A 14,008-nucleotide genomic window follows, 5' to 3' on the forward strand; every position below is an offset into this window, starting at 1 on the left:
TGTTGAGTCATAGGTCAGGCAGGTAAAAAAAAAGATTAGTCATAAAGCATAGTGAGACAATCAGTGATTGTGATCTTCTGAACAGAAAAACAAATTACCTTGAATGGTTGCTTTTCATTTAATTAAAAGTACAAGCCCATGCAAAGATTGATCATTTTAATTGGGCTGCCTGCTTTTTTTAATGAACACCATGAACCTTTACATGATTTCCTGCATGATAGTTTCATTATTATTAATGGAAAACACTAATAGAAAGAAAAAAAAATCTTTTGTATTTAATATCTTTGCATGGTACTAGTTACAGAACTAACAGCTTATTTTAGATTATGACTTACCTGCTGTTTATCTTCTAACAGGGTTAGCAAAACTATCATATTTTCAGTCAGTGTTCGCTGGCAGCAACATTTATTGGATTTTCATATTATTAATGGTCTGTTCTTTTGTGTTTGCACAGCTTTTAACAGATTTGTAGGTTCCCCTCCAAGTGGATACCTCTATATTAACATTGAAGACAGAGGCATAACTAGATTTTTTAGGGCCCCAGTGCAAGAAACCATGAAGGGGCCAACGACAGGAGGGGGGACATGTGGCAGGAAGGAGAGCAGTATGAAAGGAGGGGGCCGTTTGATGGGAGGGGGGCAGTATGACAGGAGGGGGCCATGTGGCATGACTTATCTGACAAGAGCAGCCTGGAGGAGCAGGAGTCAGAGTCGGGGGTGGGGGGTGGAGCAGAGAGGCGGACCAATGACTTCTTATCAACATTAGTGGATCGGAGAAACAGAATGGATAGGAGCAGTGGAATGGTGCAGCGGCTTATAGAAGAACTGGTCCTGTCCATTATCCTTATGGCTCCTGCAGCCGCTGAAAGACCACTTCTCATCCTCTCCCTCCTGCAGGCATTTAGGAGCTGCAGGAGCCAGGAGGAAAATTAAGGGGATCGGTTTTTCTATATGCCGCTCCGCCGCGCTGCCTCTTCTATTCAGGAGTAGACAAATCTGACAGGGGAGACGCAGGGTCTGAAGCATGGGCCCTGGCCAAAATTGCAACCCCTGAAACCCCTATTGTTGCGCCCCTGAATGTAGAGTAACCATGTAGAGCAACTGTTGCAACAAAATCAAATAGAGGATTAGGCTTCATGCACACTGCTACTCAGAAAAACACTTGACGCTACAGAAAAAGTGTGTAAATGCGAGTTAGAGCTAGGCGTATTTAGCGCTTGAGCGTTAATTAATTTCAATGGTCAGTCTGGCCAATGAAATTAATTAACACCCAAGCACTTGACACTGCTAAACAAGGCTAATCGTGGTGCACATGTTTACCAGCATCCAGTGTTTTTCTGCTGCAGGAGAAAAGCATCTAGGGAACGTCCAGTGTGCATAAATCCCTAACTGGAACTGAAAGGGAAAAGGGAAGAACCATAAATACTTTATGGATTTCTGTGCCAATATTCTCAGGTTTGAGGGATCTCTGCTTCTGGATTGTGGTTGGGGAAATATCCACAAACATTTGAATTATATTTCCTTGTATTGGGAGGTTGTCAAGGTTGCAGGATCTTCTCATGATGTCCTCTTTCCCCCAATAGTAGTGGGGCTTTACCACTACATCCCACGGGAGCCCGTCTTGGCGCGCGGGTTGCAGTGCTCTGTGGACTCTGTCCAGCTCAAGTCTATGACTTGGGATATACAGGATAATGTCCTTTATGAAAAGTTTAACAGTGCCCAGAATGTCTGTGACCAATTCAGGGATACCTCTGATAAGAAAAATTGTATCGCCTGCTTTTGTTCTCTAAATCGTCTAGTTTGGCAAGTGCGATTTCAAGTTGGCCTTGCAGCTTTTGATAGCAAGTTGTGTTTTGGTTGGTGCGTGTGGCTGTGTTATTTACTGCCATTTCAATGACATCCATGCAGGCCCCAAGGCTCTGCAGGTCTGCTTTAATAGATGTTGTGATCTGGGTGGCATTTTGGGCCAGTCCTGCAGCTAGCATTTCTGAGAATCTGTTCAAAAGCTGGGCCATATCAGTGAGTGTGTTTGAGGCATGGGGTAGGCCTGCTGTGAGTCTGCATGGCTGAGGGGAGAATTCAGCATGGGAGTATGTAGGATGTCTTCCATTGTCCTGCTGAGAAGCGACATAGTGGAGGGTGGGGAGGCTCTGTGAGTAGAGGAGTTACTCACAGGTGTTGCTTGCTGGTGTGTCAGTGGTGGGTCCGCAATGGAGTCCTGGTCCTCCGTACCTCCGCATGGAGAAGCCACGGCTGTCATCTTGGGAGCTGTGGGAGTGGATCGGCCGAAGTCGAGTTGCCAGCTAACCTCTTTCTTAGGTGCACTGACTGTTCTGAGGAACGAGGGGGACCATCTTGGGGTGTCCCGCTGAATTTAGCTGGCGTGGGGGCCGTAGAAGGCCAGAGTCGGTCGGAGCTCCCAGCTAGAGCATCTGTCCGGAAGTCCCACGCATGCGCACTCTGAACCCCTAACCTAAAGAATGTGTTGTTTTCAGAAAAGAGCTATTGTCAGGTTTGTCTATAGATCTGCAGTGAGATAAAAAGAGCAGTCAGGGGAAGGCATGGGTACTCCCAAGAGTCTCTTGACTGAGAGAAGGTTTCACCAGGGACACCCACATGCAAGGCTGAGGCCAGGTGATCATGGCCCTGGCAACAGGTAATGAACTGACAGATAACTGAAACAAAGTGATAAAGCATCTGGCAAAAGTGAAACCTGTAGATAGATAAGTCACAGCAGCCAGAATTCAGGCAATACAAGTCATAAGAAAAAAAGATCAAGGCAGGAGTCATCCAGGCAGAACCATAACAGGCTGGAGATGGAGACCAGCAACAGAGAGTACAAAAAAACAGGAATTAAGGGACAGACAGGGATTAGAGTTCAGTTCACAGGAGGTTTGAAGGTCAAAGTTCAGTTTAAAAGGGGAAGGTGGTACTCCCATTTTTGTAGGGTACCTTGTCCCCATGTTGAGGGGACAAGGGCCTCTTCTCCACATCCAGTTGCCAAGAGGATTTGAGGGCTCTAAGAATTTGGGGGGAATTAGGAAGACCCCTTTATAATAAAGGGAACACCAGATATCAACCATCCCCCAGAGCAATACAGTGGTAGATTAGTACCCCTTACCCATTCCCATAAAAAGTTAAAAGTAAAAAAAAAACACATCATGTGACAAAAACTTTTTTAATAAAAAAATAAATGTAAACAATGCTCCCCATTGTTAGTCATGTCATCCAGCGAGAATCCAATGTCAATAAGGAAGATGCGCCACCAGACATTCTTTCCCCATTGCATGGCAACCCAACAATGTCACTCCACTGTACTATCGCTTCTAAATGAGATTCAGATCCCCAGCTGCTGTTTGTATAAATCAGCTGATAATATTGACCAAATATGATCATGATGAACATGACACCAACAATATTAGCCAAATTTTGAGTAGCTGGTGGGGCAGTCAGCTGCAGTCACTGTTTGGGTATTCCGGCAGTTGTGGGTGCAGCCACTGTATGAATAAAGTAGCTGGAAGTACAGATTCCTCCATCCACATTAAATAAATTGCACTCTAATGTTGATTACCAGATTTTGCAATAGATAGTGGGAGTCCTGCTATAAATAGAGCCTAGCGATTAAATACTGGCCATTTGGGTGCAAACATATTTTTGCAATATTTTTCTGGGAATATAATACACTGTAATGTTGATTTCTTTTGAGTGAAAATGACTGGTGGGGCCTAGTATAAAGACAGTGAACACGTAGACAGCAAAACAGAATGTGTCCTTTTTGTCTAGGGAAATAAATAGATTCTAATGTTGAAGTTTTGATTAAAATCTGGTTTGTGTGTGTGTGTCTGTTCTAAATGTTTATTAATTAGTTTGGCTGTTAACTCCCGAACACAAGTTTCAGCTAAAAACAGGGATTGGGTAAAGACCCAAAGAAGTTCTAGCAGGAAAAAAGGAATCAGGCGAATTCAGTTTCTTCCTATATTCTTTATTAATGAAATATCAAAAACTGTATAACAGTTACAAAAGGCAGACTACACAGAATTAAAATATTGGGCAAAGTTGCCAATAAAATCACACCTTCCCCCGGGTTCACTGGCACCAGTGGCGGCTCGTCCATAGGGGGTGCACAGGCGCCGCCCCCCCAGGCAGTCACAAAAAAAAAAATCAGGAGATTGCAAACAAGACGTTTAATTTGCAGGCTTTTGACCTGCCTTGTGGTCCAATAGATTGTGCCGGAATACTTCCGCCCGGCGCCCATAGTATCACTACGGCTGGGTGCTTTGATCGAGATTGGCACCGCCCTAGGACATGGGCGGTGCTTTCCCTCTGAGTTACGCCGTCACTTCTGGTTTCCCTGTGCCAGTGATAAACCAGAAGTGATGTAAGCAGCTCCATGGAACATACGGCCCGAGCGGACCTAAATAAGTAAGCCATACCGAATGTAACCTTGGAGGCTCATTACTATGATTGTCCCTAGCAACACATGAGTGGTCCCATAATTTTAAACAGGATGCACAAACTGCGATAACATTATCATTCCCATAGCACCGTTACTGGATGCTCTGACATGAGGATGTCATAAACAGAGTGAAATAACATTAAATATAACTATGTAATAAAGACTGTATACTAAGTTATTGGCAGATAATATAAACAAGGAAAAGTGGGGTTTAAGTTGATATTATATAGCAATATCTATACTGTATATAATGACATGCAAAAAATGTATCACATATGCTGGTCCGTACAGAGTTTGCTTTTTTCACATAGAACTGAAAGATATGCTACTCTCGAATTGGATGAGTCAACTGATCTTCCCAGCTGCAAATTACAAATCAGTGTGACTGAAGGTCTTGTTATATGGGACCATAGAAAAGTGAGACAAAATAGCAAGGATATGTCAGTGTGACGTATATTGTGACATTATGATACACAGCATCAGTGATTAAACTGTAGGAGAAAAATAAGTGTTCAGGGATGAAGGCATTAAAAGTAGACCCTTTACTGTAAGTTGTATGCAGTGTGAATCACACTTTCTTTTATGATTGATACCTGTGGATTTAACTATTGTATGGGCACACTGGCTGCGTTTGATGGTACAGTGGCCGTGTTTGATGGCACAGTGGCTGCGTTTGATCTGACCCCAAATGACACTTTTTGGGGACCAGTGACATTATTACATTGATCAGTGCTATAAAAATGCACTGATCAATGTAAAAATGACACTGGCAGGGAAGGGGTTAACTGTGTTCCCTGGGTGTGTTCTAACTGTAGGGGTATGGGCTGGCAGAGACATGACAGAGACCACTGTTCCCAATCACTGGGAACAGTAGATCTCTGTCATGTCTCCTTTTAGAATGGGAATCCGCCTTGTTTACGCCTGTACAAGCCGACGTACAGCTACGGAGATTTGCACAGGAGGGCCAATGCCGTATAACAACGGTGGCTGGTCGGCTAGTGGTTAAATGGCCTAAATTCTCAACTGATTATCACATTGTATGCTAAATTCTGTTATTATCATTATTAGATCTTTTTTGTTTGCCTAGTTACCAACATATTTGGGTGTCAATATATTAAGTTTGCCTTTACTACCTGGTTTGGTGGATGTTTTCTTTTATATAGCACTACTATTGGGTACTAAGTATTACTAAGTATTACTTCCAGTGAATGTGATATTGTATGTTCGTACACTCAACATGGTGTCTCAGATGGACTGAGGTTCTTGAGAAGGTTAGGGCAAAGAAAAGAGTACCCATCCTATACAGTGGCTAAAACAGGGTGAAAAAATGGGTTTTATTTTTTTTTAAATGCCAGTTGTTTTGATTTGTTAAGGCTTCAGCAAACTAGATGTCATCCATTTAGTGTTTAGATCTACTATAAAAAGCATACCATGTCTAATAGGTAATCCACAACTATGGTCTGGGAAAAGCATGTTTCTACATATACAAATAATAGCTTAACAATATCTGAAGGCATTACAGTAATTTTCTGTTATTCCTCCTTTATTTCTAAATTAAATTTGCTGATGATCAGCTAGTATATGGGAGGAATACAACTTGGATGTCAATTAGGGGAGTTAGAAATATCAGTTAAAGAATGCTCATATCTACTGTATGTGTGTATGACCCTGGAGTTTGGTACAAATGATGAATAAGCATTAACTTATGATTTTGGCACAAAAATGTCAGCACTGGGACACAAACAACAATTCTATACTCTAAAGACACACAAGTTAAACACTTGCAAAACCCTAACCCTTACCCTAACACTAAATCAATCTTTAAATTAACTTTCTCTTAGCTCACGCATCCTGTGTTTGGGCTGAGAGCACCAAGATCCCTGAAACATTTTTTCAGCAGAACTGAAAGCAGTAAAAGTTGTGTCTAATGATCCAAAAACCTCAAAATTACTTGTTGGATGCAGCAGGCCCCAATCCCACCATTACCATCTTTATATATAGACATGTGCATTCGTTTTCGTCCGAATACATTTTCGTCCGAATTTTGGGTATTTTCGTTATCGTTTTAACAACCGAAAACAAACGTGCAGAATCTGAAATCCAAATGATCTGACATAAAAAATGCTTTATTTTATTTTTCGTCGTTGCAACAGTTCGACATAGTTAGGGAATTCGACATGACGCTGACAATAGCAATCTGTGTCTATTGAATCTGCGGTCGAATGTGCCTAACCTTAACTCTATTAGTCCAAGATTATTCTATATAGAGAGGAAACATTTGACATTATAGAGACAGTGTTGGGGTAGACCATTCGACATAAACGACGAAGATTCGACGAAGCATCGAAAAACATACAAACGTCAAATCTGTGATTGAAGGCTTATGGTGTCTGTCGAAAGTTCTAAGAAGATTTGACAAGCAGCTTAACTGTACGACGCCACAATCGTACATTTCCAGTCAAATGCTTGGGCCATAGGCTAAAGAAGAATTTAAATGTTGGTTGGCTAGTAGTAATAATTTATAAATATAATTATCACTAGTCATACAACATTAGAATTCTTCTAAAGCTTGTAGGCGGAACATCCGACCGGAAATGTACGATTCGACATACAGTTTATCTGCTCCATCGAATCTTCTTAAAACATTCGACAGACACTATAAGCCTTCGATGACAGATTCGACCTTAATTAATTCAGATTTTCAGACAAATGCATTTTTTAATGAAACAAAATAAATAAAAACAAATTTCGGGAGTAACTAAATAAATGTATTTTTCGGACGAAAACGAAATTCCGAAACAAAATATTTCAGTGTGCACATGTCTATAAACTAATTACAGGTGGTTTCCCTGGGTTACAAACATCCGACTTACAAATGACTCCTACTTACAAACGGAAGGAGACAACAGGAAGTGAGAGGAAATCTACCCCTAGGAAGGAAAATTCACTCCTGTAAGAGTTATCATGGGGGAAAAAGGTGTCTTCGCTGATGCTTTATCACCAATCCTTGCTTCCACAACAATCCAACATTTTCAAATTCCAATTGTCATAGGGACAGAAAGTGAGGTGAAATCTTCTGAACAGGGGCACAGACAGCAAAACAAATGTTACAGGGGTGTTTATCCTTCCCTATGCTATCCACAAAACATAAACATTTTTTTTTGGGCTGGAGCTACACTTAAAAAATGTACTTGTTCCGATATACATTCAACCTAAGAACAAATCTACAGACTCCATATTGTTTGTAACCCAGGGAATGCCTGTACTTAGAAATATTAATAAAATAAATTACAGTTACACTACATACCTGCCATGTAGTTTAGGTAGTTCCATCCCCCATAGGCATACAGTCCTTGATAAAAGGCCTCTGCAGTTTGTGCTGCATTTGGAACTTCTCCATTAAAAGCATCTTGAAAGGGCTGTACAGCTTCTGGATTTGTTGCAAACTCAACAAAGCCATAGGCTATAATAAGTGCCAAGGCCATCATTTTGAGGATTGTGAATATATTCTGAACCCACGTGGCCAACTTGATACTCTTAGAATTTATGACTCCCAAGACCAAGAGAATTCCAATAGCTAAAGATTTCTTGAGAAGATCAGGAGGGGAACATCCTCCATAAAATGGACGACTTACGTACTCTGCAAAGGTCAGGGCTCTGGCAGCATTGGATGATGGTCTTATAAACAATGTTAATGTCCAGATGGTTACAAAAGCTGGTAAAGGTCCTAATCCTCGCCTGACATGGTAATATTCGCCACCAGAAAATGGCAAAGATGAACCCAGCTCTGCATAACAAAGTGTGCACAATATACAAACTATACCACAAGCTGCCCAAATGCATAGTGCCACACCAATATTGAGCTGTGAATATTCCAGAACAGCTTTAGGAGAGACGAATATTCCAGCACCTATAATGCTGCCCACCAGAAAGCTCACGCTATCAAAAAAGCCCAAGCGCCTTTTCAAACAAACTTTTCCATCTGTTTCATTGGTGTCTCGATCTTGTGATAGTTGCTCTGACTTCAGCATCTTGCTATTAGCCTTGCTATTAATGATAGAGGTGGCAGATCAGTGACTGTTTAGCTACACACAGGTTTAAAAGAGCAAGTCTGCTTGTTCATTAAACAGGCTTCATAAAATGTATCACTCATTAAACACTTACATTTTTATGAACCCAGGCATACATTTCTTCATGAAGACATAGGCACACAAGTAATTGCTTTTAAGAGAACAGCAACAAAGGTTTTCCAAACCAATTACATTTGAATGTACTGTATAGATGAATGGCTGTTTATGAGTGAACTTATACTGGAGCAATAAAATAAATTGCCTGCACTTCTCCTTAGCATTTCTCACAATAAAATTAATTAACTGCAGTTCTGCATATAACTTTATGACCATTTTACTTTTTAGGGCAACAATTATAGATCAAGAACCTTGGGTTCATTAAGGTAAAATATCAAGGCTACCATTGCTGACCTGTTTCGGAAAATACTGAAGATCTAGCCATCCTTGGCTTCATCACTCAGATCCAAACTTGCAGATCAGGAATATCAGCATGCCTAATATATATATATATATATTTGTTCTAAATCAGGGACATGGCAATGACCAATGCCAATGGATCAGCATGACAGCTAGTGAATGTATATATTCAAAAAAGGATCTTCCATATTTCCTTACTAAAGATTTTCTTTAGAAAAGAAAACTCATCTCCTTTGTTCAAGCTTCCTCAGTCCTGTTCCCTTTTGACATACTGAAAATTTGAACTCGGCAGGATGGAACATTTACAAAGTTGTCAACTGTCCCTTATATTGAGAAATAGACACAATCAGTCTCTATCATATTGATTTTGCTCATTCCCCAAGTTGAGATGGAGAATATGTGTTTAAAAGAATTGTACAGAAAAACACACAGAATAAAACAGTATGAAATGTACATGTACAACAGTGAGGCAGTGTGGAAAGGGGTACAAAAAGCAGGGCATGGGAAATGAAGCAGTGCAGAGTGAAAAATGTACTGGAATGAGCGGATGGCATAAGGAATGAGTGTGGAAGAGGACATATAGCATAGCATAGCATAGCATACCCATAGCTCCCAACTGTCCCTGATTTCAAGGGAATGTCTCTGATTTGGATCAATGTACCTCTGTCTCTCTTACCTCCTCATGTGTCCCTCATTTTGGTCTGATCTATACATTTGTATATAAAATGCTATTTTTATCTTTCAAAAAGTGATTCCCAGTGCTAAACCTTTGATCCAAATTCTAAATTGCTGCATTTGTAAATTTCAAAAGCCGATATAATGTGTTTCCTATGCCTACAAACTTTTAATAGGAGTCCCTCATTCCCATCTCAAAAGGTTGGGAGGTATGCATACAGAGTAAGGTGGTACGGAATAGGACATGTACAGCATGGCATATGGAGTAAGTGGTGCAGAATAGAGAATGTATAGCATGGCATATGGAGTAAGATGGAAAGAAATAGGAAATTCACAGCTTGTTGGAAGAACAACAACATGTATTGTAAAGTACTGTGATCTATATATAGTGTATACATTATACCTATCTATCCAGCAGGTGGCACTGTAGTGTGTATCTACGGTAATGTATTTAGAAGAAGTGTTATCTCTCTAAGTGTGTGTACTTGTATGTTCCTTATTCCTGTTTATGTTTCTACTGCTGTAAGACATGCATTGCAATTCTCCATAAAAGCCAAGCGTACTACTGTATACAAGAAGCTTCCAGCGTATGATTTAAATACTCTGCCTAATACAGCATAGCATATGGAATGAGATAATGTGGAAAAGGAAATGTACAGTGTGACAGTGTGGAATAAGCATCATATATCAGAGTGAGACAGTGCAGATTTAAGTACAAAATATTAGTGTAGTCCCAGTTTTTGGTGTTTCTCAGCCACAGCCACTCTGGACTGGACTATGACCATTTACACAGCTCGGTACACACAACCATGCTCGCTGCAGCAGCTGTCATCTTTCCCTCCCTGGCCATGGATGTACAAAGTGGCATCACAGGAAGGGGAGAGACAGACAGCCAGTGGCTGTGACAGGCTGCTCTTGCAGTCACGACTGTAGGAAGAACCCACACACTGCCCTGGATACAGAAACAATGTAGTATAGTGCAGCCTAGGAAAAAAAGCCCACCCAGGGAATTGTAAAAGACTACTAAGACCTGTATTAAAACTATGGAGATGTAGTCCCCAGGAGATGGCCTCCATTAAGCAAAGTACTGTATGGGACTACAAGTCCCAGAAGGACTGTTTACAACAGAGAGGAGGAAAGGAAAGGTGAAGCCTGGTCTGGGGCAGTCTCATGTGGGCAGTGAGAGGAGAAGTTTAGAGAGCTACTGAGTCTGAGACGCGATTGTAGCCAAAGTTTGTAGTCGTGTTAAAGCGGGATTGTGTTGCCGCATTCTCTTGGAGGCCACTGCCATCAGAGAGATTCGGCAAACTAAAGAGAGGGGCATCGTCGGGTTTGTTTAAGATTGCTGTGTTGCTCCAGAAGCACCCCTCCACCAGAGAATGGAAAAAGACTTCACAACAGACTGCATTGTAGTGACAGGTCACAAGGGAAAGACCTTATTATCCTTCTTTTAAAGTGACATCGCCACCCTAACTTGGGAATTACCCCCTTTACAATGGGATTACAACTTTACCCCAATGTTTAGTACCACACTAGCCAATGGGAGGGGTTTTGGAGAGACTTTTCTCTAGGATAATATCGCCTTTAGTCCGAACCCCCAAAGATTTAAGATTCAGGTACTCAGAGGATAATGGGTCCTCCTATTGTCTTTGTTGTATTGTACAAATGTGCTTTATTTTTTGATTGATTATTGCTGTTGCCTTTTTTTTTGTTCTTGTTACCTCATTGGGTATATAGCCTGAATAAAACCTCCAGCTTTGGTGTGTCAAAGAGTTTGGCATTGCTGGAGGGATTGCTATCATCTTGACGCATAATTTAGCGGCTACTTCACTAAAACATGCAAAAATGTGTGTAACTGAGTATCAATGCAAACATTTGATTTATTCTACCCCGTATCTTCAGAATATAACACACAATTCATTTTCCAAAGTTAAATCACATGGCACTATCACTTGCTTATATTGGGCGCCTGCATGTCATGTCTAAAAGAAGACATGCATTTTTTGCCCATTGCAACTGATAACATTCTTACTTTCACATGGATTGGAAAATAAAAAGTGACGTTCAAATTGGTTGCTATATGCAGCAGCTTCATGGAGGTTTTCCCTTCCCTAATGCCGCATACACACCATCACTTTATGTGATGAAAAAAAACGACATTTTCTGTGAAGTAAAAAACGACGTTTTTGAAACTTCAATTTTCAAAGACGAAGTTGCCTACACACCATCGTTTTTCTCACAATGTTCTAGCAAAGCGAGGTTACGTTCCACCACGTTTTTCCATTGAAGCTCGCTTCATAAGTAGCTTCTGGGCATGCGCGGATGAAAAAACGTCGTTTTAAACGACGTTTTTGCTACACACGGTCAATTTCTGTGAAGTAAAAGTTGACGTTTTGAAAAACGACACATAAAATTGAAGCATGCTTCAATTTTTTTTGGTCGTTTTTTAGAAGACATAAAACAACGTTTTCCCCCACACACGGTCAATTAAAGTGACGTTTTTAAAAACGTCATTTTTTTTCATCACATAAAACGACCGTGTGTACGCGGCATAAGGCTTTTCCAATGTCATTAATGGCTTTATTAAAAAAAAAATCTTGAAAGCTATTAGTTTGTAACTAGTTGTTTGTAAGGGGTTTTTCAACATTTGGCCCGGTCTCTTCCAATGCAGCTGGTAACAAAGGCCCCAATCTGTGATAGGAGTGTGTTGTTTCTTATGCCGCGTACACACGGTCGTTTTTTGTGATGAAAAAAAAAACAAAATTTTTAAAAACGTCATTTAAAATGACCGTGTGTGGGGAAAACATTGTTTATGTCTTCTGAAAAAACGACAAAAAAAAAATTCGAGCATGCTTAAATTTTTTATGTCGTTTTTCAAAACTTTGTTTTTTGTGTCATTGAAAATGATAGTGTGTGGGTAAAACGACGTTTAAAACGACGTTTAAAACAACGTTTTTAAACCCGCGCATGCTCAGAAGCAAGTTATGACGCAAGCTTGAATGGAACAGAGTGCCGTCGTACGTGCTGAACGTAACTGCGCTTTTCTAGAGCATTTAAAAAAAACGATGGTGTGTAGGCAACGTCGTTTTTTAAAATGAAGTTTGAAAAACGTTGTTTTGTTTCATGATTTAAAACGTTGTTTTATTTCATCACAAAAAACGACAGTGTGTACGCGGCATTAGGGCTTGTTCACACTTGACTACATTTCTAACGCTTAACAAAGGCTCCTATAGCTTTAGTATGGGCGTTAGACTGGTGTTTTACGAGTTAAAAAAACGCTCCTCAAACACCCTGTGCGCAGTTTTGAAACGTTTGATGAGCATTAAGGCGTGTTAAAACTGCTCCACAAATACTTATTCCATTACACGGGAAATAAAGTAATCTTAACGCTGCGCAACTTCACCACAAACGCCTGCCAGAGCCTTTGTGAAACGTTACCATAGACTTGAATGGGAGGTGTTGAAAGGCTTCAAATCCCTCCTGACTCGACATGAGGCTTCAATTTTGAAGGGAACCGACACTAACGCTTTATGTTTTCCTAATGTGAACAGCACTGTGTGCGGTCCATTGTATCATCTGTATACAGTAGGCATTTGAGGGGCGTTTCTAAAAAACTGCTGCACGCAAAGCGTGATTCTGATATGAACGACGGATGGAGGGAGAAAGAAAGGGAGAATGAGGGAGGGAGGGAGAGAGAAAGAAAGAAATAGGGAGGGAAGGAGAGACAAGGAAGAAAATAAAGAGGGATGGAGGGACAGCAGACCCAGATCCTACACCACACTAGCAATATGTGTATTTCAGAAAGTTTACCATTCAGCACATAAAGATACTCCAAACACCTGGTGTTACCGCTTCAATCACCCTGGCACCATGGTTGTTATGGTGTCAGGATGATTGAAGCGCACTTTTCTATTATTACATTATATTATAAAATGAAATCATTCAACTCACCATAATGCAGAATCAGTGGGAGCCCTGAGTGTGTCACCTGCCACATCGCCTGCCACCAGATGCCATTAGGTGTCCCCAGCAGAGTCCGTCCTTACACCAGGCATTCTCAGAAGAGTCCATCCTTACATCAGGTGCCGTCAACAGAGTCCGTCCTTACATCAGGTGCCCCCAGCAGGGTCCCTCCTTACATCAGGCATTCCCAGAAGAGTCCCTCTATACATCAGGCATTCCCAGTAGAGTCCCTCTTTACACCAGGCATTCCCAGCAGAGTCTATCCTTGCATCAGGTGTCCCCCAGCGGAGTCCCCCTTACATCAGGTGTCCCCTAGCAGAGTCCCCCTTACATCAGGTGTCCTCAGTGGAGCCCCTCTTTACAGCAGGTATCCCCCAGCATTATCCCCCTTAAATCAGGTGCCCCCAGTGGAGCCCCTCCTTACATCA

The 14,008-nt window shown here is 41.2% G+C and overlaps 1 protein-coding gene across 2 annotated transcripts in view; it reads right to left on the minus strand.

Moving 5' to 3' along the window:
* Positions 1-14,008, minus strand: part of LOC120941242 (b(0,+)-type amino acid transporter 1-like) — a 73,271-nt gene that overhangs the window by 28,618 nt on the left and 30,645 nt on the right. The window contains exon 1 of one of the 2 annotated variants that reach the window (XM_040354551.1): positions 7,763-8,550. The exons of the other annotated variant lie outside the window; for it this stretch is intronic. Coding sequence (XP_040210485.1) covers positions 7,763-8,486 — 724 coding nt within the window. The 5' untranslated portion in view covers positions 8,487-8,550. Of the gene's footprint in view, positions 1-7,762; positions 8,551-14,008 lie in introns of those variants that run through there. 2 annotated transcript variants of the gene reach the window in all.

Source organism: Rana temporaria, chromosome 5, assembly GCF_905171775.1.
Source record: "Rana temporaria chromosome 5, aRanTem1.1, whole genome shotgun sequence".
NCBI lineage: Eukaryota > Metazoa > Chordata > Amphibia > Anura > Ranidae > Rana > Rana temporaria.